At 37.4% G+C, this 22,647-nt stretch overlaps 1 protein-coding gene across 5 annotated transcripts; it reads right to left on the bottom strand.

Annotated features, from left to right (window-relative positions):
- Positions 1 to 415: 415 nt before the first annotated feature.
- On the bottom strand, positions 416 to 22,348 carry akap11 (A kinase (PRKA) anchor protein 11). Of its 5 annotated transcripts, none has more exons than XM_046844720.1 (12): positions 22,210 to 22,348; positions 18,555 to 18,648; positions 14,626 to 14,736; positions 13,719 to 13,772; positions 13,379 to 13,510; positions 12,907 to 13,150; positions 8,481 to 12,780; positions 7,922 to 8,077; positions 6,868 to 6,954; positions 5,560 to 5,606; positions 5,001 to 5,182; positions 416 to 3,822 (listed from the first exon to the last, which is right to left on the bottom strand). In XM_046844720.1, exons 2-12 carry the CDS (start codon positions 18,615 to 18,617, stop codon positions 3,655 to 3,657), a joined length of 5,544 nt encoding a protein of 1,847 aa, XP_046700676.1. In that variant the 5' UTR covers positions 18,618 to 18,648; positions 22,210 to 22,348; the 3' UTR covers positions 416 to 3,654. The 5 variants fall into 5 exon arrangements, with proteins under 5 accessions (XP_046700676.1, XP_046700677.1, XP_046700678.1 ...); XM_046844721.1 differs by having other exon boundaries at positions 6,868 to 6,951; XM_046844722.1 differs by lacking the exon at positions 6,868 to 6,954.
- Between the last annotated feature and the right edge of the window lie 299 nt (positions 22,349 to 22,647).

Genomic DNA, 22,647 nt, shown 5'->3' with positions numbered 1-22,647 from the left:
TTGTTCTGCATCATCACATATTTCATGAGGCAAAGACAACATACAAGTTAATTAGTAGCTGTAAAAAGGTTGCAGATACAGCTCTGGATAAGAATCACAGAAAAAAGGGCTTTGCACCAGATAGGTGCTAAGCTGCAGCGTCGATTTGTACCTGTGAGCAAATCACAAACGCTCGAATCGCAATAATCACTAGAACATTATTATTATAATTAGAATTTTTGTATGCAGCCAGTCTACAGTACTCTGGCTCATAACTCAGGAATGATTTAAGAGCACAAGCCCCTATTGTACTTTGCTTCACACCGCTCTAGACAGAAGGCACACACAATGTATTATCGTTTCCCATTCGATGGAAAAATCGAGGCTGCTTTCTCTTTTTATTGAGCCATTCAATAAACAAAAAACAGTCAACGCATCACATGAAAAAGCTTTTATTCATAGCCACAGCTGTAACAGGTGTAGTGCTCTTAATTTAGGCCTTTTAATATGTAAACTATTTAGCAACTTCACTAGTGTAATCACAATTATAAGTTATATACTGACATAAATTATTAAATATCTTACTTTTTTTTCCAAGATCATACAAATAAGCAGGAAAAATAGAGAAGAGTCAGTGTAAGATTGTTTGTCTACTTCACTGAGATGAGCATGACACTGCACATGTAACAAAATATTTACCTTAAAACTAGAATGTTGAATCTGCAGTACACACACAGCTTTAAATAACACAAATAGCAAGAGATCATACATGAAATATAGGAATGTACATAAAATAAAGTCAGTACACAAAAAGCCAGCACATTTATATCTGTTTACACTTACAGCGATAGAATACACAGTACAATCCCACTGTGAAAGAGGCAAAAGTGTATACTGCAAATACTGTACACCTTCAACTGAATTAATAAATCAATGGAGTTTTTTTTTTAAGGGTGGTCAGCTCAAAAAACAAATTGTCCTTTTCCACATTAAGATGTAGACACTGACTACAACAGCCACCTCCAAACGTTTTTTAATGGCAATTCATAAATCATGTAAACAACATAGCCTCCTATTCTTTTCCCTGAATTTCCTTCTGGGCTAAATAAAGTGATATATCTATTTATCTATCTACACGTCTGTCTATATATATATATCTGTCTTTTCCTTCACATTATGACACCATAAAGAGAGAACTTTTTCACTGTAAAATTTTACACACAGATAGCACGAGCAGCCACAGTGCTGTATGATTTTGGATCATGCTCATGAGAAATAATCACTGATGATTCGAAACCACAAACTGAACATCCACACCGGATTAATAGTAATACAGTTACGAAGAAAGGGATAGAAATAGCATGCATGAGTGTTCATATGAAACAATACGCTCACCTACCCAGATCTGCCTCTCTATACTGCCTGTTCCAACATACATAGCTTTAGAAACCGTACTGTACGAGAATATCGAATTGCATCATTTTAAATAATACATTAAATGAGTTAACATATATGGTAAAAAGTCAGGTTAACCTGAACATATCTTAGGGTGCTTTCACATATGCAGTGTTGGTCTATTTGAATCAAACCCCTGTATTTATTTCCTCCTTGTTTTGTTTGTGCAGGTTGCATTCTGCTGCAAACCAATACTACTGGTTTGAGGAATTCTGTACGAGGCCTGGTTCCAAGTGAAAACTAGCATGGCTCGAAAGCAATTCAACATAAAATCAATCCGGCTTCAGGAAGTGAACCAATCATGTTTTACATTGTGGGTATCATTTTATTGTAGATTCCAGAGCTATGAGGCACCAACAGAGCCGTAGTGCCGTAGATGTTCTGAGCTAAATAGTAAACAAAATAATAATTCTTTAATGTGATGTGCAATTAGTTTAAACTTACTTAACCACAGGGCAGAAATATTATCAGTACTAAACTACATCATCTTTTGGTGGTTTTAATTAAACATAGTGTGGGAAATATACTGTTTGGAGATACTGAAGTAAGTTGGGAAAGACCTACACGGTCATTCCAGGCTAAAGTGCTAGCTTTATGGGGAGTGCACAGTAAAGTGAAGGGAATGGGATAGTGTGGGAAAGACTGTGGTTGTTGATTTCCTGCCGGAGTGTAAAACATCTACAGGAGACGTAAGGAGTGTGTGATTAGTGACCGAGTTATGCAGGCACTGGCAGCTGTGGTTCATTCGTGGTTCAAATTAGAGTGGTATTCTGAGGAATCTAAGCAACCACAAAATGCTATGAGCACAACTCAATGAAACATCTATATCAAAGTCAAGGTAAAGAAGGGGAAAAAACAAAAAAACAACAACACGAAAAAATGGATTTTCCCTCAATATTACAGTTTAAACCAAAATGACCTGACAAAAACGTCTAGGATATCCAATCTACTGTTTTCGAGACTCTGGAAATAAGAATTAGTTAAATTAATATGTTAACATAAAATCCTGTACAAAAACAGATTAAAGGGGGGAAAACAGTTTTACAACCCTAATAACTATCTCTGTCAAGCTAAAGATGTGATCCACGTGCCCACATTAAATACAAACTGTACATAGTGTTTCACTATTACAGTACATAAAGAAAACTATTAACACAAATCACTGGTTCGGAGATTCATTTAGAAAATTTGCCTTACCTGCTTCTTCATACTACAGAGTTTCTTTGCTTGTTTAGCAGCTTTTCATATACTGACTTTTTAAAAATGTTAAGCATTTTACTTAACTTAAATTTGCTGTTAAAAAAATATGAATTTATGCTCCTTAATTTTTTGGCAACAGTTTATTTTATACAGTTTAGTAAACCTAGTGCACCATGCCATCAGACTATTTTTAGTCATATAAAAAATATATTTGATTTATATATTCATATCGCTGTGGTGTCATAAATACTTATTCATAAGAGCCTTATTTCTTTTATTATATATACTAAATTCAGTGCCATCCTGGGATGACTCATTGAAAAAAACATAAAAAAAAGGTTTTGCACGTCTTCTCTTCTTCTTCTTGCACTGAAAGGGTAATATTATCAAAATACATTCGACTGCAGCTGTTTTTAAAGTGTCAGAATAATTACCTGCAATGACATTTTGATAACTTGGGTAGCTACATGTGCTCCTGTGAACAATTAATGAACAACTGACCTACCTTTTTTGTCTACTACTTTTCTCATTCATTTGTATGTCCAGTTACAAAATGCTGCAGTGACTAGGTACATGGAGGTGTAGTGGTTTTGCTGGCTGGTCCCTTGTTCATGTATATTCCCCTAAGGAGAAGATCTTTATAAAATATTCTTCACTCATTCAGGGATTCCCTCTGTGAAGGCAATGCTGTCACCGAGCCTTCTGTTTGTTGTGGAAACACTGGCTTAGAGCATGAAAGCAAAACACGGAGAAAAGTGCAAATGATAACATACTAAGTGTGCGATATGCAATCCAATAAACAAATTAAAACCAAAACAAAAGGTGGTGAACAAAAATACTTTGTCAGAACATGCAATGCACTCAAACACATGCCTACTAAATACATCCCACTGGCTAGACCTCTAAAAGCTATGTTGCACATAAACATGAAGATGATTGAGCTCTTCACCTCGATACATTGATTTTAGCTCTTACTACAGGCGAGCCAGTCACAAGTGTTTGCAGTTGGGTGGTTATGGTCTATGGGTGTTCAAGAAGCCAGTGGAAAAGGGACCTGCGCTCATGTCTTGTATCTCCAGCACCTGGTTCCTCTCCTGATGGACACTCCTCATAGTATCTAAGCAGAGCCTGAAGGAGCTCGCCAACTCTCCACTCTCGTGCTCTCAGCCTCTGAACCACATGCAGAAACTGCGAATATAAACACAGGAGCCACAGTTATAATTCATTTGAAACAGCACTACCGTTTTCGATGAACATAAGGCTGTAGTGTCAGAAACACATAGGCTGCACTGCAATAATCATGAAATTGAAGTTAAGATTGAGAAACACTTCAGTGGATCAAGAGGAAATTAAACCAACTTTTGCACTATTGATGTTAAAGATTGTCATTATGTTTACTTACACCACAAAGGTACTCAGGTCTGAATGGGCAGTGGGTGTTACAGCACGGCTCCAGGCAAATCCGAGGTTATTAATAATATGCTCATTCAGTGGAAAAATATTACTATTCTAATACTGTTATAATACTAATGCACTCATGCAAGTTGTTTTGCACAGTGATGTTTAACAGTTTCCAGTGTCAGTCAGAGATAAAGTGTAACTTTCACTCAAGAAAGACTTGAGGACTTTGTACTTTCTTTATATTATGACAAGCTGTCTTTTTTCTTTAATCAGTACAACTTTGTTCACTGTTCTGAATTCAAAAATATACTATTTTGGGCTGGGTGTGTTACATGTAAACTAAATAAATATGACTAAAACCTTTATGTAATTCATAAATTACAATATAAAAATTCTAGTCGTTTTTCTTTTTAAACAGGGAAAAGCAACAAACACTTAAGTTTAGCTGATCATAAAACTTTTGACTTCTTATTGATTCAATTCTTTTCAATTTTGCCACTTATATTTCAATTTTAAAAAGGTTATTAAAATACACCATGTAACCAAATGGCTGTGAATGCCTGATCATCACACCCATATATACATAGTGTAGCATTGCTGTGAAGATTTGCACATCCACCCACAAACATAAATAAAGCCAGGTATACATATGTTATGTGAGGAGGTCTGGGTTGAAGTATTAAATACAGTTCATCTAAAGCTGTTTATTTGGTTTGAGGTCAAGTCTTTGTACAGGCCACTCAAGTTTTTCCTCTCCAGTCCTGGCAAACCATGTTGGAGCATAGCCATGCTGGAACATGCTTGGATCCCTTAGTGCTCCTTGAACTGTTTAATATTTTAAAAAAATGCCTATATATAGGTGTGGTAATCAGGTATCCATAAACTTTTGGTTATATATTGTGCGTTTGAAATTTCAAATCCTGTAATTGTATTCAATTTGATATAAATGTTTGGAAAAATCTAACCTGTTGCACAGCCCTTTCAGATTGCTGGCTGAGCTGCAGGACTGGCAGCTCGGCAATTGAGGCGGCCATCCACTGCAGCACCGTTCTCAGTTGAGGATCTGGGCCCTGACCCCACACATCTGTACTGACCACCAGCAAAGCTCTGTCTCCTTCATTGTGGCCCCTCTCCACTCGCACCACCCCTGCCAGAATAAATACACAAAGGCCTATTAAAAAGCACACATACGCCCCAAATGCCATCAGCACGTCGCAGCAGATAACCCCTATTTCAGCAAGCCCATAGCATAAATCCATTTCCCACAGGCTTTCAGCAAATGGGGCCAGACGGCTCAGTCTGAAATCATCTGCAGACCCGCAGCGTTTGGACAGTTACAGGAGACAGGGATATGAAACAACAGCAGTGCAGTTTGGACAAAGCAGCGGAACACTCCTACTGCCAAGTGCGATCGTTCTGAAAAATGACGGGGTCAAGCCCGGCTACAAGTACATATATGGTTTTTCTCTATTTACCTTTATCAAAAAAAAGGTTTTATGATGAGAACAAGAAATGATCCATTACCACCCATGAAGTTCTTGGCCTCAGTTGCTTTCTCGTCTGTACAGTCACTACAGGATGAGAAACATCACCAGTGTGAGCAAACAGATCAAAAAATACAACATCAATAAAAAACCAAAAGGCTGGAAAAAACATGCAAGAGGGCCATTCAGAACTGAAAGATAAATAGCGGGATCACACACAGTCTCACAGCAAACCTAGTTTTCATACGGACCTGTTCCACTATTTCTCTCTGATGTTTAACAATATTATACAAGTGAAAATCCCTGTACTTTGAGTTCAGTGTTTTTTTAAATTGCTAGACACAAAATTACTTATTGAAATGTGACTTGCATTCAGTAATGCATCAGTTACCAATTGTGAAGCAGACTGGGAAAACTTGTCAGATGTTGCTGTGGCTAAATTCTGGACGGACACAGATAAAATAGAGTTTAAACCAAAACAGAGAATTTTTTCAGAACTGTTTTTTATTTAACAAACATTAGTCTAATGGACTTAACCCCAATAAATTTACTTTTAAAACAGCCTAAATACCAGGCAACCCAATACTTGAAAGGCTTCAAACGATCACTTACACGGTTGAGATCATTTAGTTTTGCAAACAAAACAAAATAAAAATACTGAATTAATCAGCAATGATTTCATCAGTGATGCAAATGAGAACAGTGCTCTAACAGTGTTCATGTTCTGTTAAAATAAAATATGTTATTTTAAAGTCTTTCGTCATTGTCAAAATTATAAATAGCTGAAAGCAGAAGGGTTTTCCCAGGCTGCCACACACATAAATCAGCCCAACGGCAACAGATTCAATTGTACTTCATCTTATTAAAGAGGCTCACTGTGCCAAATACAGATAACATTTTCCTGTTCTGTGGAATGAAGTACTGACAGTGATCTCTTTTGCCATTTGAACATCTCTGAGTCATTTTCCCAGTGGAACAGGATCCTTATGAGAAGAAGGGGCCAGAACAGTCTCCCATCACTCAGCCATGCAGCAGACAGCAAAGACAGATCGCTTTTGTCAGAATCAAGATTTCACAAAGAACTGACAGAAGGAATTAACTCCCAAACCCTTCCTACACCCACTCACACATACACACACACGTAATTTAATTTACTAATTCAATTTGTTAAAACCACAGAACGGAGACCAACAAAGAGCTGTTGTGTTCCTGGGTTTGTCTCTACAAGGCAAAGGTTGCTACAGTCACACAGATACATTTTCAACACTTGGTGATAAAAGCTCTTACATCATGCAGACATTTGAGAAAGCCCACGCTGACTACACTCAGTTTCCTGCTCTGGACCAACCTGTCTGATGGGGAGAAGGACAAATGCTCTTCATAAACCTCGCCCTCTAACCCCAGACTGCTCCAGCTACTGCTGTTCCCATTACTGCTGTAGGAGAAAAGAGGAGCACTCAACACTGGGTAAGCACATACACTACCAGGTCATTACCATGTTACTGTGGATCTTACATACCCACCTCAGAGAAATCTTCAAGATTTTATTACAGGCTCTCTGATTAATTTCTAGCCACGCCACAATAAAAAAAAAAAATAATAATTCCTTCTGCACGAACGCTATTATTTTTACACCACCGGTTCACTTGTTAGAAGGGACAGATGAGTTCATTTCTGGAATAGAGCTTAATGTACGATGCAGAATAATCATCCTGGAAACACTGCCCAAATATAAATAACTGCTAATACAACCACACCTTTCAGGAGTATTTCTATACCTACAGATGGCTTTTATTATCCAAAATAACTAGTTGCTTATGACTGTTTCCTCTAACAGATAAAGGGCTTGGTGCCAAGAATTATTTTCAAAGACTCGGTCTAGGGAAAGAGTTTTTTAGGCATGCAATTTAAAATCCTAATTGAAAAGGGAAATGTCATAACTCCATAAATACCCATTTCCATGTCTCTAAATGTTTTACAGAGCGTTTGGTTTTGTTGTTTGTGGAATAAACATTTGCCCATTTTCCACGAGTGAGTGAATAAAGCAAATAGAAATAGAAATGAAAAAATAAATAAAAATCACTCCTTGGCAAAGATGAATCATTGTTTTGGGGAAACCTAAACTGTATAAATGCCTTAAGTTAATTTGAGACAAATCAACACAATGCAACACTATTAAAACTGTGGATATTAAAAACAGCTTGGTTTTGATTTACAATGACTTGATTACTACTTCTGAAACGATTACCTTTATCCATCAAATTCTCTGGCCAATTCCTCATCTCATTCTGTCTTTTGTGAACAGCGAGTAAAAGAAATGGGTGTTTAGAATTGAAAAACAAAGTTGGTGAGGAGTTAGTAATCAACATGAAATCTTCGAGGCTACTGGACCTGAAAAGTACCTGTCACTTAGGTGATGGAAGCTACTGCTTTCATCGGGATGGTCTTCTTCAAAGCTCAAGTTAGACCAGCTGCCAAGACTGTCATCTCCCACGCTTAGATTCAGCTGCTGGCTGACGGTCGACTCTGTCACATTGACACTTTCACTTCCAGGAGCACTGAAGCATGAATAGTAGATATAAGCATAGCCTTTTATGCATGTAAACTGAGACTGATGAGATGTTTGAAGTCAGATTGATTGCTTTGCTAGAAACAGTCCTGATACACTACTTTATTTTGCAAACCTTACTTTCAGGTTGATGAATACAATTTGCACAAAACTCCACATCACACATACCAACATAGTGTAATTATACTGTAGTTTTACCAAACCAACTGACTGGCTTTATAATTATTTCAAGCAAAATAACACCATAAATTGTCCACTATTACATCAACACAGGAAGTGTTAATGACTAAGGAAGCCACAATATTTGAGTAACGTTGAGCCACATTTCTTCAGAAGTCCAAACTTAAATTATTACAAAAATTTTCACAAAACTAGTCATCTTTTTTGTTTACCTGAGGTTGATGGTTTGGCAGACATTGGACAATGCAGACGTCATGATCTCTGTGGTAAGGCTTTCTGCAAAGCTTGCGCCATCATGACCAATCCCACTGTCTGCATTTAAGCTGGTGCTGCTATGTTCCTTCTTAGCTTTCTCAAGCGCTGCAGATACCATTTCTTCAGCAAAAACGGTTCTCTTGTCCAAATCTATGTGGATTTTGGGAATTTCAAGTCCAACCGTTGTGTCCGAGTCCTGCTGTGTTCTCTTCTGCATTCCATGGTACTTAAGGTGACAATTTTTACAAAATGAGCAATCTCTGGCTTGACAGTATCGGCAAATCTTGTACGCCTCATTCAGCTTCTCTGTGAAAGAACTGCGTTCTAAAGACCTCCTCTCTTCTGTTGTCTGAAGAGCTGTAGGCCCCAGAGTCATCTCTAAAGTGTCATCAACAATCTTCCTTGCATAATGCTCAATGACTTGCATAACACCATTACTGTAATTTCCATCATCTAAGCTGCTAGTGCTATGGTATTGCCTGCTTTTCCCGCTGTATGGTAGCACTGAACATGAAAATGCAGTTTTGATTAAATTTTCTGCCATGTCTTCAACATTTGACTTCCTGTAGAGACACGAGTCTGTAAGGGATTTTGGAAGCCGAATCGAGGACATTCGTAGCTTTCTTGTGACGTCACATGTAATGTTGTAGGCCAACGACTCCGCAAAGTTCACAAGTTCCATGTATTCCTTCCTACCAATGTTTTCAGCATCCTGACAAACACACAGCATGGATCCGCTAGAGGACCCTTCTTGTCCTTGGGTAAGAATGGCAGGAGTGGATTCAGAAGGTTGGATCTTACAAACACCACCGCTATCCTCATGGCGTAAATTTCGAGATGAGCTCATTCTTGAAGGGGATTTCTGCTTTATTTTCTGTGCAGCATGGGCTAGGCCTGATTTGATGGATTTATAAGCCAGCTGACTGGCATACTGATCCAGGATAAGTTCACGGCTTCCTCCATCTTTTTTAAGTACTTTGATGACATATCCTGCGTACTCATCGGTAACACTTTCACAGCTTGGATAATCAGATTGGGTTAAGATTCTTGAAGTACTTGAAGTGCTAAGCTGAGGATTAGGAACTGCCACAATGAGATCATTTGATAACTGGTTCGTGTTGCTGACAAAGTGACAGTCTTTCCACTCACCCCGCTGATGCTTATCTGATTTCACAGATCCTCTTTTGACTGTTTTGTGACGGCAATTGCTGGAACTCATCATCCTCTTTACATCACTGATTACTTCCCCAGCAATTTCCCCAGCATATGTCCACAACAAATTCAAGGTTTGTTCTGAGAATTGAGCACTATGTAAAGCAAAGTTGACATTGCCTTCTTTATTCTCTGACTTACTTACATCACCAATGCTTAAAGTGTCCATCTCAGTTGCCATGGAAACAATATGGCATGCCAAACGTTCAGCATAACGCAGTGCCCCTCTCTCAATCGTTTTGTTTGCCACACTGGGATTTTGCTCTGTGTTATGGGTCGCAGAGTTGAGACCGTCTTCCTGCTCATCATCGTCGTCCTCATTGTTGATAGCTTCTTCAGAAAGCGACCTCATCAGTCTCAGCATGAATTCCTCTTTCTCTGAATCAGAGCCCTCTTCAAGTCCTGGAGTGGGCTCATAATGTGGGGTGGGTGGGGGTGTTGCAGGGGAGAATTCCTTTGCAAGCTTGCCTTTGAGCTTCTTTGAAAACTGTTTAAAATTTTTCTCACTCGACATGTCTGATTGTTGTTGGGGAGTTGAGGGAGGAGTTCCAGGACTTCCACTGGATTTTGTTCCAGTGCTGCCAGTAAGAATCTCTTCTGAGACACATTTTCTGCCTCCACGAATTCCCCCTTCAAAACTGGGCACTTCCAAGGTATCCTTAATCACGGCAGACTGGACTTCCGGCGAGAGATTTTCGAGTGTGCTTTTGTTTCTTAAGCCAGTCTGGCAGATTGTTTTATCTATGCTTTTTAAAGTTAAGTGAGGCTGAGAGTAATAAGACAATGAATCTGTCAAATCTCCTTTGGGAGTTAAGGACGAGATTTTTTTGGACACGCAGAAATCATAAGGTGGCGAACTTTGGCATGCCACGTTCTGGGATTTTGTTATACCAGTACATGTAGACATCCGACTCCCTATATTTCTACTTGAGAAATCAGCACAGTCATCCACTTTTTTCTTCATTTTGCTTGTGGACACAATATCAAATGCTTCACTCACTATTGTCTCAACCATAGTGCCAGAAACCTTCTTAAAACTTTTTTCCACTGTAGGTTTCTCAACAGCATTTGTAGACGTATTACCATTATTAGACGTGTTACCACAGACATTACGGATGTTGGAAATACCTTGTACTGACTCAGAAAACGTTGCAGTGGATGTGTTTGAGGTGGACGTCACTGCCCCTCCTTGGGAACAAATGCTTCTTTTGGGGCTGCTTTGGCAAGTGTGACTAATGCTAGACTTATACTGACACATTTCCTCTGGGCTTTGCAGGTAAGATATAGCTTTGCCAGCTGCAGGGACTGGAACACAGCTGGCCATTCCAGAAACACAGTACAAAGCTTTCTTAACAGTGCAGCCATCTTCTTCTTCTTCTTCTTGGTTTCCAGCCTCTACAAGCAACTGCGAATTGTGATAACATGTCTGGGCGTTGCAAATTTTTGTGGTCTGGGATGCATCTTCAGCACTGACATAGCAGATATTGTCAAGTGACACACTAATGGCTGCCTGTGTCGTGAAGGTCACATCAGCTTGGGACAGTTCTATGAAAGCTTCTTGAAGAACCGATTCAGAAAGATCTGAAGCATAAGAACAAACAACTTCCTCTTCTTGCTCAAAAGACCAATCCTTTGGGGTAAGAGGCGTAGAAGGATGTGAGAATTGGCATACCTCCATAATGCCCTCAAAAACTAATTCTTCAGCAAGATCAGCTGCAAATCTGGTGACAGTGTTGTTAAAAATCTGCTTTTTCACAAACAGAAACTCTTTTAGAGCTCCAGAGACTGCTTCCCCAACGAGGAAACCAGCCAATCCGTTTATTGCACGCTCTTTTAACACATACGCATGGCGCATTCCTATCTCTTGAAAGGCCATATGAAACACTGACGATGTTAGCCTAGCAGCTAAATGGCAAAGTGTTGTAGTGCAGGACGACACTCCTTTTTGTAAATCTCTCAAGGCACTGCCAATGCTCATTTCAACCAAATCGGTGGCAAACTTCTGAATCCCATCCTTCAAAGACTGCGAGTGTGATTTGGCAATAGTAACCGTCTCCTGAATATCTGACAGTTTCATCAGATGTCCATTAGTGTTTTTAAATTCTTTATGGCACACACAACTCAAGTTCTTGTTAATGTTAATGTCAACTGGAGCAGAGTACCCACAAACAGTTCCAAGAATTTCCGTGGAGAGATTGTTTGCAAAATCAGAGTAAGTTTTATACAGTGAACAAAGGTCCTGTGGTTTGCGTAATTCTGAAACATCTCCATCTAGTTTCCAAAAACACTCCAAGGCTCCTCCTTCTCCTAGAGGACTAAATGCGGATGAGTGAACTGGGCTGAAGAGACCCCCACTCTCCTCACAGGATGTCCTCACTGGTCGAGGGGAATCCGGAGCGTCGGAGTGTATACTATATGGAGATTCTGGTTTAAGTGGCGTGGGCTTTTTTATATTAGCTGGAAGAGTCCTGTGGTCAAACTTGTGAGGGTTCATTACTGTTCTTGAGCCACCCTTGGAATCATATTTACTAACAGAGCTGTCAGATGGCTTCTTTTTCTGGGTAACAAGAACCTGTTCGTTTGGCACATTCGGAGTGTAACACTGATCAAGATCATCAAACTGATCAAAACTGTCAAAAAACTCACAAACTTCTGAGTCTGAATCTTCTACTCCATCCTTAAGAACAGGGATCTTTGGAATGTCGAGCTTTGCCTTTAGACTCTTCTGATAACCAACCTCATCCAAAAAAATTATCGGACTTGGGCTAGAGCAGTCTGAATCATCAGATTCTGTGAATGATGTCGAGGCAACGTGTGTTTTTGATAGGTTACTTGGTGTGGATAGGCTCCAATCATTCTCAGCGCCTCTAGACCATGTCGTCGGTGACTTCTGTGCTGATTCTGTGCAGTCAGAACTTGAGTTCTGCCTACTTTTCGACTTTTTGATGGACGAACCAATGATGATGCGTGACCCAGATAAATCTTTGAAATGGGAGGGGAGAGTCTGGGAGGCAACATCTCTCTGGTTCCTCTTGTTATATACAACTGCAAAATAAAGTGTCGAAAAGATTATAATTAAAAAAAGCATACTTAGTGCAGAATATGAGATTAATCCGAAAAAAACAAATATAGCATTTAATTTGCTCTCTCGTTGTTAAAGTGGTGATAAACCTGTCTCCTCATCTTCAAGATGTTCAAAAGCAGTGACAAAATCTTCCTCGATAGAAGAGACAGACTGGTTGGTGTCATCATCCTCAGCTTGACATGACTCTGATATGCCCCTCTGGAGAGACTGTACCTCCAGAGCAAATCTGATCCCTGCTGCATAGCGACTCAGTAGCCCCAGTATAGTACAAACACTGATCTGTTGCAGGCTGCCATGTCTCAGTACACACAAGGCTCTGGATGAATTAGTCTGCAATAAAGAAATAATACAATGCTTGTAAAAACATCAAAAACATACATTTTGCATACATTTTGAATTAGGCCTGCAATCAGTTTGCCGCTTGATATAAAGGTCTGTCTGCCTAAAAAATTAGTCCTATTGTCACACAATAGAACATACCACACACCTAGAAAACAATAAAACACAGCAAACACACACACACACTTTTAAAAACAATATGTCTGCTAGATAATGTACCTGGGAGATTACGTCTTTTCTGTCCAAGGATCGCTTTGAATCTTTAATGAGCAGCACTTCTTCATCTTTGAGAGTATGTACATGTAGGGATTTTAGCAACTCCAACATTTCAGTAGAGAGAGAGGTCACAGCCTGTACGAATTACAACCAGAAGGACTGATTTATTATGAGGATCATATGGCAATTTAGAGCAGCCCTCAAAGTACTGCAATTTGTGCGTTATAAGAATAATAATTCAAAAAGTCTACAAGCCAAAAGTCGACAAAATCTTGTCAGCAAGCTACCCAATGTCTAAAACATGTACATAATTATTTACTAAATGCTTTTTGTACACACTTGCCTGTAGTGTGAAATCCTCTCCACCTGTAGAACTTGGTAAGCATATGAACTGGATCTAACAGACAGAACACATTTACCAAATTTACCAGTAATTAATAGTGCATTTACATTTGCGGCATTTAGCAATCTGTACAAAAGTGCTTAGAGTCTCTAGCAATGAATAAATCTACACTGGTAAATCAGCCTACAACTCTTGTTTTTTACAAAGCAAATTTGGAAAGTGGTAATGTAGTAAGTAATAATAGTTAGAAGGCACGGTTCTTTTGTATGACAGACACCATAAAACTTTGCCTGAATATCAGATTTTACATCCTTAATCTTTTTGTAGTGAAATGTTTTTTAAACTTACTGCTCCTGTGTGTGATGCTGTACTAACAACACAGATGTTAGTAATCATCATACCTGTAATCCATTTAACATAACCTAGCAAAACAAATATACAATCCCACATCAAAGATCCCACACCAAAGAGTTGAGGCATTTAGTCAAAATGCCATGTCAGGACTGATGACGTACTTAAAACGACTGGTAGATTTAATTTTTGCACACCTTTCTTTTAAGATAATTAGACACAGCGGACTATTTAAGATCAATGCTGATGCAATTATTTAACCAAGACTGTGGTCCAAACCACCAATGCGAGCATAGAAAAAATTCCAGAATGAAAGACACATGAGAATAAGAGTATATAATAAACATTAATAAAAACTATAAGGGAATAAAGCCAGTGAGATCTTAACCTGCATGTGTCAAGCAATGTATAGACCAAGTAGGTATATAAACTGTGGTCAGAATATAGTCCACATGCAGAAATATAAACATGCTTGAAATGTTTTGTCTATTCTGAAAGCCGTAGTAATAGTATCTATAATTTTTTTTGTTTTTTTTTTCTCGTATATTATCCTTACTTGTTGTAGACACTGTGACTCTCTAGCATGCAGCTCTGGCACAACATTGCTCAGCTCTTTCCTGTTCTTTAAAAGGCTCCTCAGGGACAGGGCTGAACTCTCACGGACAGTCTAGTCATACAAACACAAGACAAAAATAAAGCTGTTAGTTCCTTCATTCGAGTCAAAAACTGCTAAAACATGTAGAATGACAACAAAGAAATAATTATCTATTATTTAATTCCATCATGCAGTCTGGGATGATATTAGTGCTGTAGTGGGGTAAACGCTGATATTTTAACCAGCAAACACTTTAATGGTTTTCTTAGTGTTGACTTGATGCCAACAGTCTCAACCAGCTGGACCAAGTGAACTCTACAAGAATGACCTCACTGCTGGATATTTTGAGTGTTTTGGCTTTAAGGAACAAATGTAAAAACAAAGGCAATAATTCCATTCTAATGCATTGAGGGGTAGATCATGTATCAGTCAGACTATTGTTTTAATGGTTTTTCCTGAAATTGAGAATCTCTGTGGGCTCCCTTAATAAGGTACTGAATTTTCCTATAGAAAGCCTTATTCATGCTCGACAATGAAATACATGCCTTATTTCCAATGTGTATAAACTGTTTTACCTGGCTGCTGTGCTACACTGGTGCCATGACATCAACCAGTTGTTAGTCTATATTATTGTAGTCTATTTACTGTCACCATGTGCTGCCCTAAATTAGAGGTTATATGTGAAATATTATTTCTTTATGACTTTACTTGGCTGTGGTCTGCGATGAATTAGAAAAAAAAAACCTCTGTGTGGAGACGCGATAATAAGATCATTACAAAAACTACTTTGTCCCAACCCCATTATTAATAATTTATTAACCATAGAATAAATAGCCCTGAAATATTTACTCCCGTCTGTTTCATGTTTGCATTCTTATTAGAAATTTATTAAAACCGTCATCCTATTATGATGTAACAATGAAATCTCAGAAGTCAGTGAGAATTTTAAATGTCTTTAATTGCATTAAATGTACATGCCTTTTTAATACACGTCATTCATGGATTCTTCTTGAGCAGTGCTGGTTAAAGTGCTTGACTTTTTAAATATTACTTCAGCAAAAATACTAAAATATTACTTTTACATTTATCCAATTCAAGTCCAAGTGTATATTTAACATTTCTCTATATATTTAAAGTATGAAGTAAAAGTATTGATCTATCAAAAAGATATTTTAATCATTTATCCACTTCGAACTTCTATTCTTCTGCTCATCATATAGCTTTCGCTATTGTTACAGGCACATGAATGAACTTTTACTCCATAGTGCAATCTTGCAAGAATTGTGGGGATCTAGTAGTGGTCTTGTGACAGGTTATAATATAACACAGTTCATATATTCACTTTAAAAATGCAAAGAACATCTTTTCCTGAAATTTCAGATACTCATTAAAATGCGGTTAAGTGTCAAAGTATTATTGCACAAGCACTGCTTATGAGCATTTATGCTAACACTTTGAAACATTTGCAAGCTGGTGAATGGCCATATTTTTCTCCTTAATTACAAATGATTAATAGCAATAAACAAATTGTTGCAGATTATTCACTACAAATAATCAAGAATGTAACTTGAAGTGACATCTTTATTTTCCAACACATTGTTAAACACCTGTTTGTTAAATGTAATTTAGATTTCAACTCCCTCTTGCATATCCTATTGCAAACCGAAGGCAATGGACTGACTGGATGGATCCATTCTTTAACACACACTGACCACAGTTTCCTAAACACAGAGCTGCCCAAACCTCTTCTCCCCTTTCTCTGTCAGCTAGAAGCTGCAAAGCACTCTACCATGACACTTTTTACCTTCTTCTGTTACCTCTACACCAAAAATCCATCAGGTTTCCAACAGTGAATTTCTATCCTAAGCATAGCGTCCATTTTCATTCTATTTTTACTCCTGCGAGTACATTATCTATCAGCAAAATGAGCATGAGGTCGAACTCAGCGTCCTGTGGGTTACATTCTGCTCTCCAGAAAACCTGTCTGATATCTTTGCTCCCATTTCCAACCAGATACCTTGCCTTTGTTGTTTAGCAAAAAAATAAATAAAAATGAATAAACAGCTTTTCATAGCTAACATTATGAAAGATTTACTATTATTTTTCAATTATTCTCCAAATTTCCTGCTCCTTTACGCCCCTTTTCCTACACAATGCTGATTCTGGTGCTCAAAATTCTTATCCTAGCCTCAGCTTTTGATAGATACACACTTGCACTGCTCGAGCGTGGTTTATTTTTAACTCAATAAAACACAGTAGATCACTATCTGAGATCTGGTTTTGTGTCTCCTATTTTTAAATTGACATGCTGATTACAATATCCAACATCACAGCCTCAGTTTCCACTGACAGATCATACACAGATTTATATGCAACCTCCTTGTTAAGTGCCTATAGTATTCTAGAGGATTTCCTTCACTCTAATTTTCTTAACCGTGGGACTTAAGCTGTTGAATATAGTCCCATAGAGCTTTCAGCTCCATTACATCCTTCAAATCCCAGTTAAAACGGAACATTTTTCTTTCAGCCCTTAAGCAACCCAGCTGTTGCTTAAGCTTCAAAAAGCTACTTTTATTGGGCTCTTTTACGCAGTGCATTGTGTCATAGGCTTTACTGATACTTACTTTACTGATACCGCTAACCTGTGGAATGTAGTGGTGTTTTACTTTTTTCTTTTTTTATTATTTGTTATTGTGATATCACAATTTAGTTCTTCTACTCATAATAATGATTTTTATTTTAATGATTATCATTAATAACATTATTATTTTTTTTTTTTATTAGCATCTTTCCGTGATGTGAAAAAATCTGTTCTAATGATGTGTTTTATTGGCAGCATCCATGTATTACATGTATTAGCATGTAAAGAGACTTCATAAACATATCACACTGAGCAATAAAGGAATTGTTTGTTAGCAACACTCGCAGCGCTGAACTGCTTTTTTTCTGGTAGATAATCATGTGAGGAAAAATAACTATTATGGAATGTGGGAAAGAGGACTATGATGGTGAAGCACTCAATTCACATAAAAAAAAAAGTAGCATCTTAGATAATCAACTTGGTTTGTAACTAATCATGTACTCTACTTTTTCTTACAATGAATGATTACTGTACTGTAGGCTTCTTTGTATATTCACGCGATATCTGAGAACCGTTTGTAGCACTCTGGGGCACTTTGAGATAAACTTGGGTAAAAAAGAAAAGGAGCAGATATTCAGGTTTATGAATTATGAAAGTACTTTGATGTAATATACAGTGGTGTGAAAAAGTGTTTGTCCCCTTTAATGTTTCAGATCATCAAACTAATTTAAATATCAGTAAAAGAGAACACAAGTGAACACAACATGCAGTTTTTAAATGAAGGTTTTTATTATTGAGGGAAAACAAAATCCAAAACTAGAATTACAACAATTCTGCATAGATGAGTGACCAAAACTCCTCCACAGCGCTGTAACAGACTCGCTACAAGTTATCGCAAACGCTTGATTGCAGTTGTTGCTGCTCAGGGGGGCCCAACCAGTTATTAGGTTTAGGGGCAAACACTTTTTCACACAGGGTCATGTAGTTTTGGATTTTGTTTTCCCTCAATAATAAAAACCTTCATTACAAAAAAACTGTTGTGTTCACTTGTGTTATCATTTAGTAATATTTAAATTAGTTTGATGATCTGAAACATTAAAGTGTGACAAACATGAAAAGAAATAAGAAATCAGGACACTTTTTCACACCACTGTATATGTGCTTAAGCACATTCTAGAATTACTGTGACTTCCTGAAGAGATGAATTTCCACCAGAGTACCTTAAACAATACCTACTAACAATTATCAACAATATAATGATAATCGTAAAAAAAATTGGCACAATGTCTTTCTTCAATCCTTAGGCTACCTCTTTCCTGATGCTGGTGCGGTTCTTGAGTGGAACACCTTTGACCCGAGCACAGGCATCCATGGCAATGCAGGGCAAAACTGGGAGGTCACACCTTGTATTGGAGAAAGGAGAAATAACACAGATTACCGCAACAATTATACAGATCATGTGTGACAGCAAGAGCCCCAAAGTTCACCCATAAACTATTACCCAGCACAGCGATTTGGTTTCCAAACATACAAGTATAATAATAAATAGTAAAGCAGAGGCATTGTACTTTACATTTTTTTTAACATGCAACAATGTTTAACACTGTAATATGTAATTGTTCAATATGACACAATATGATTAATGAAACCTTTCTGATACTGCATATTTTAAGGCAAAAGTTTACAGTCAAAATATAAATGTATTCAAATAAAACATGAATATAATATTTTAATATTAAAATATATACAGAATACTGGTAACAGCAAATATAAGGTTTATAGACTGCTAATGGATCTATTTCCTGAAACGATGCCATCACTTTCGGATTTTTTCCGATATTCATATCATGATAAATTCGAGATGCTGATCGATACGAATCATAAAACTGCCTTATTCACAAAATCCGTTCAAACCCGACAAAACTCAGAGGAAGTGACACAAATGAGTGCTGTAAAGCAGTAGACATACATTTAAAATGTGGGTCTGTGTGTTGGCCCTATCAGAGTTCATCTCATTCTTCATTTGGATAAAACATGCAAGATGCAAGATATTATCTACATATACAAACCACAAAACAGAAGCCTACGTGAAAGAAGAACTAGAAAATGAGCTGAGTGTTGATTTCTAAAAAACTAATCTTAAGATTTCTTGCTGCACAAAGGCTGTAACACTTTAAATGAATTAAGAAAGTAGTTTTGAAAAGTGTCAGCGCAAACACACAAAAAACCCCGCAGTCAGATCTAAATCAGAGGGCGGAGTTAGCAGTTTCGGACATAATGATAAGACTGAAAAAGAAAGACTGAGTTAATTACAATAGGAACATCTCAGACATGGCCTGATGATCGCCTGCTCAAAACGTTTACCGTGTCTGGTGTAAATCAGACTTTACTAATTGTTTCATTAAATGATTCAGCTTCAGCTACTTTTATGATCAATCGAACTTTTCGATCGTTCAATACAGCCCATAATGTTATCATTTCAGCAGGAAAAATACATTCTGCACAATCACCATACAACACAACACAGTAGATTCAGTCAAATTATATAAAATTTTACATAAATTAAAATAATATAAACTGTATGAGCAGGTGTGTCTAAACTTTTGATTGGCCGTAAAAAAAAAAAAAAAAATTCCCAAGAAACCACAGCTGGTATTTTATATCAGATCAAACATTTTCTAAGCATCTGCAGAGTAAAACTGACAAGAATTTCCTTAGTAAAGCTAAAATAGGTCAGTCTTTTTTACATGAACATGCGTTGGCGGGTAAACAGTGACCACAAACAGTTTACCCGCCAACAAGTTTATCTCTCTCTCTCTCACACACACACACACACACACACACGCACAGGGTGAATGAATCTATTTTACCAAATGAAAGTGTATTAAGACTGGATTGTCCATTGCAGGCACACATGGTTGCTAAACAGTACAGCAGCGCTCCGGAAACATGGAGCAAGAAAATTACATTCCATAAACTTCCCAGTATCAGACCCATGTTTTGCAGCTGGCACACAATTATTGTAACCTCAGGTTACGACACAATATTATTACATATGCTACACTATTATTACAAGCTCATGATCCAACCCATCACTACCACTAACATTACCACAAGCAATGAGAATGAACCACGAGAGAAAATATAAATGCACCTAGGTGGAAGAAACCAACTGTGGGAAAACCATTCACAAAGCAAAACAAGGCCCAATAAAATTCTTTAAAGACTGAATATTCAAGTTTTGATTGTGATTTTGTCTCAGAATAAATGCAAAAAAAATAATAATCATTTCTTTTTTAACTAAAGGGTGCATTTAGTTTAACTTTACAACAGTACTCAAACATGATGATCCATAATTCTTTGAACAGGTTGCTTCATATTAATGTACAGAATATTTTGGTATTGTTTAGAAATAAAAAGAAAGAAATGCATAAAAAAATTGGATTGTCTCACCTGTGCATATACATCACTACTACATGATAGTCAACAGGGTTCAATTAATTGGAATTAATTCAAAGTACATGATGAATAATATGTAATATGAATCCAATAAAAGACGTAAAAAATACATAGCAAACGACAAAACTTATTTCAATGTAGTACGTGTTATAGGTCAAATAAAGTGACCTTTAATGCCCTTCCTCTATTTACCTTTTATAACTTGTACACTGGAATGAAGTGTTGATTCTAAAGGACAGCGATACCTCCACAAAGAAGTACAACACACAGGACTATATAGAGTGAACACAAACTACACAAAAATAAATAAATCACAGTCCATTATTATTATTAGTCTTGAAGATTTGTCACTACAAATTATAGTGTTTAATCCTGCCGTAATATTTCAAGTACTTAGAAAAACAAATAATATTCCAAACATTTTATTTAAAAAAAAGTGTTCGGTCAGGGAAAAGTTTAGAAATGGAAAAAAGCTTAATGGCTGCAGTAAATAGCCAAAATATTGTCATAAACATTTAAATCATGTGTCTAATATCTGAATAAATCTGTGCTGCGAAGGGGAACCACAAAATTGCTTTTTGCACGAGTCTCTCAGGAGTGCCAAAGCTTGGAGAGGCCCTGGGGTATGTTAGTTATGGATATATATCAGAAACAGTCTGTTTCATTTAAAAAAAGGAATAGAGAATGAAGAAAGGATTGTGTAACGTAAATAATTAACAACGAGAAGTATGCTATATGGACATTTAAGAAATAAAAGCTGTAGCCTAAATATTATCTATCTATCTATCTATCTATCTATCTATCTATCTATCTATGGGGCAAACAGTCAAATATTTGTATTTGATTCTTTTTTTATATATGTTACGTGCTGTATTTGATAGATAGATAGATAGATAGATAGATAGATAGATAGATAGATAGATAGATAGATATCACATTACCTGAGACAGGTAAATAGAAAGGCAGATAAATGGATAAACAGACAGACTGATAAACAGTAGTGTTATTGAGTTTTATTTCTTTATTTGACACCTTGTGTGTGTGTGTGTGTGTGTGTGTGTGTGTGTGTGTGTGTGTGTGTGTGTGTAAGTGCATCTCGGCTGGCTGATCGAGGTTCATGTCAGGCCTGTAAGTGTCAGACGTTATGCTTTGCTTTGCGCCTGGACTTCGTATCAAACAAACTGCGACTTGGTGAACAGATCTAGACTTTGAACTGACACCAACCACACAAATCATTCAATGCTGCTGGTTAAGGATGACATGAAGCACTGATCAGAGCATGTATCTGAATTTAGTAGCCTCCAGCTAAAGATGTCATTTCAGTGCACAGATTACAGCACAGCTAGTTTAGCCAGCTAGCATCGAGTCAAACCAGGAGACATGCTAAAGCTTGTTCATCGTTCAACAATCTCAACCCGATTCCCCCCCGACATCGTCTATACAGATCACATTTTATATTGGTGCTACTGTCATAAAAAATACTCCATTTTCTAAGTGTCTCTCACCTTTGATGTTACAGCCACGCAATAAGCTGTTAGATGTTTCTGTATGCCGCCTCTTCATGAAAACAAGGCAAACAGGACAAAGCAATCAAACTCAGATCAACGACTCTGACAGGACGAGCACAGAGTCACTGATCGAGCAGGTTAACCAGAGCTCTCTTCTTTATCGCAGATTTCATTCAACTAAAGCAGTTCTGAAACATGTCAATGCAGACAGTCAAAACCAAGAGTGTACAATCAAACACTCGGTGGAGTGAGTACTTTGTAAATAATGATAAGATTGCTCACTAAAGACTGAGCTGATTATCATGGGTGCATCTTGGACATGGCATGGTGATCACCTGCACAGAGGATTTACTGTTGTGTGGTGTGAATCTGCTCCACTGTTTAGTTTAATGGTTCATTTCCAGGAAACAGAATTACGTGTTATGTCTGGTACTT

The sequence above is a fragment of the Silurus meridionalis genome, chromosome 3, assembly GCF_014805685.1.
Source record: "Silurus meridionalis isolate SWU-2019-XX chromosome 3, ASM1480568v1, whole genome shotgun sequence".
NCBI classification, from domain to species: domain Eukaryota; kingdom Metazoa; phylum Chordata; class Actinopteri; order Siluriformes; family Siluridae; genus Silurus; species Silurus meridionalis.
The sequence above is the reverse complement of the archived record's forward strand: the minus strand, read 5'-3'. Positions and strand labels throughout refer to the sequence as shown.

Bases quoted from the DNA above. Each gene is read 5' to 3' on its own strand.
- akap11 (XM_046844720.1), bottom strand. From the start codon at position 18,617: ATGGATGCCTGTGCTCGGGTCAAAGGTGTTCCACTCAAGAACCGCACC. The intron at 13,773-14,625 runs GTAAGGATAATA...TCTGTCTGTTAG, and splicing joins AGTCACAGTGTCTACAACAA to ATCCAGTTCATATGCTTACC. The intron at 8,078-8,480 runs GTAAACAAAAAA...TTCATGCTTCAG, and splicing joins TGCCAAACCATCAACCTCAG to TGCTCCTGGAAGTGAAAGTG.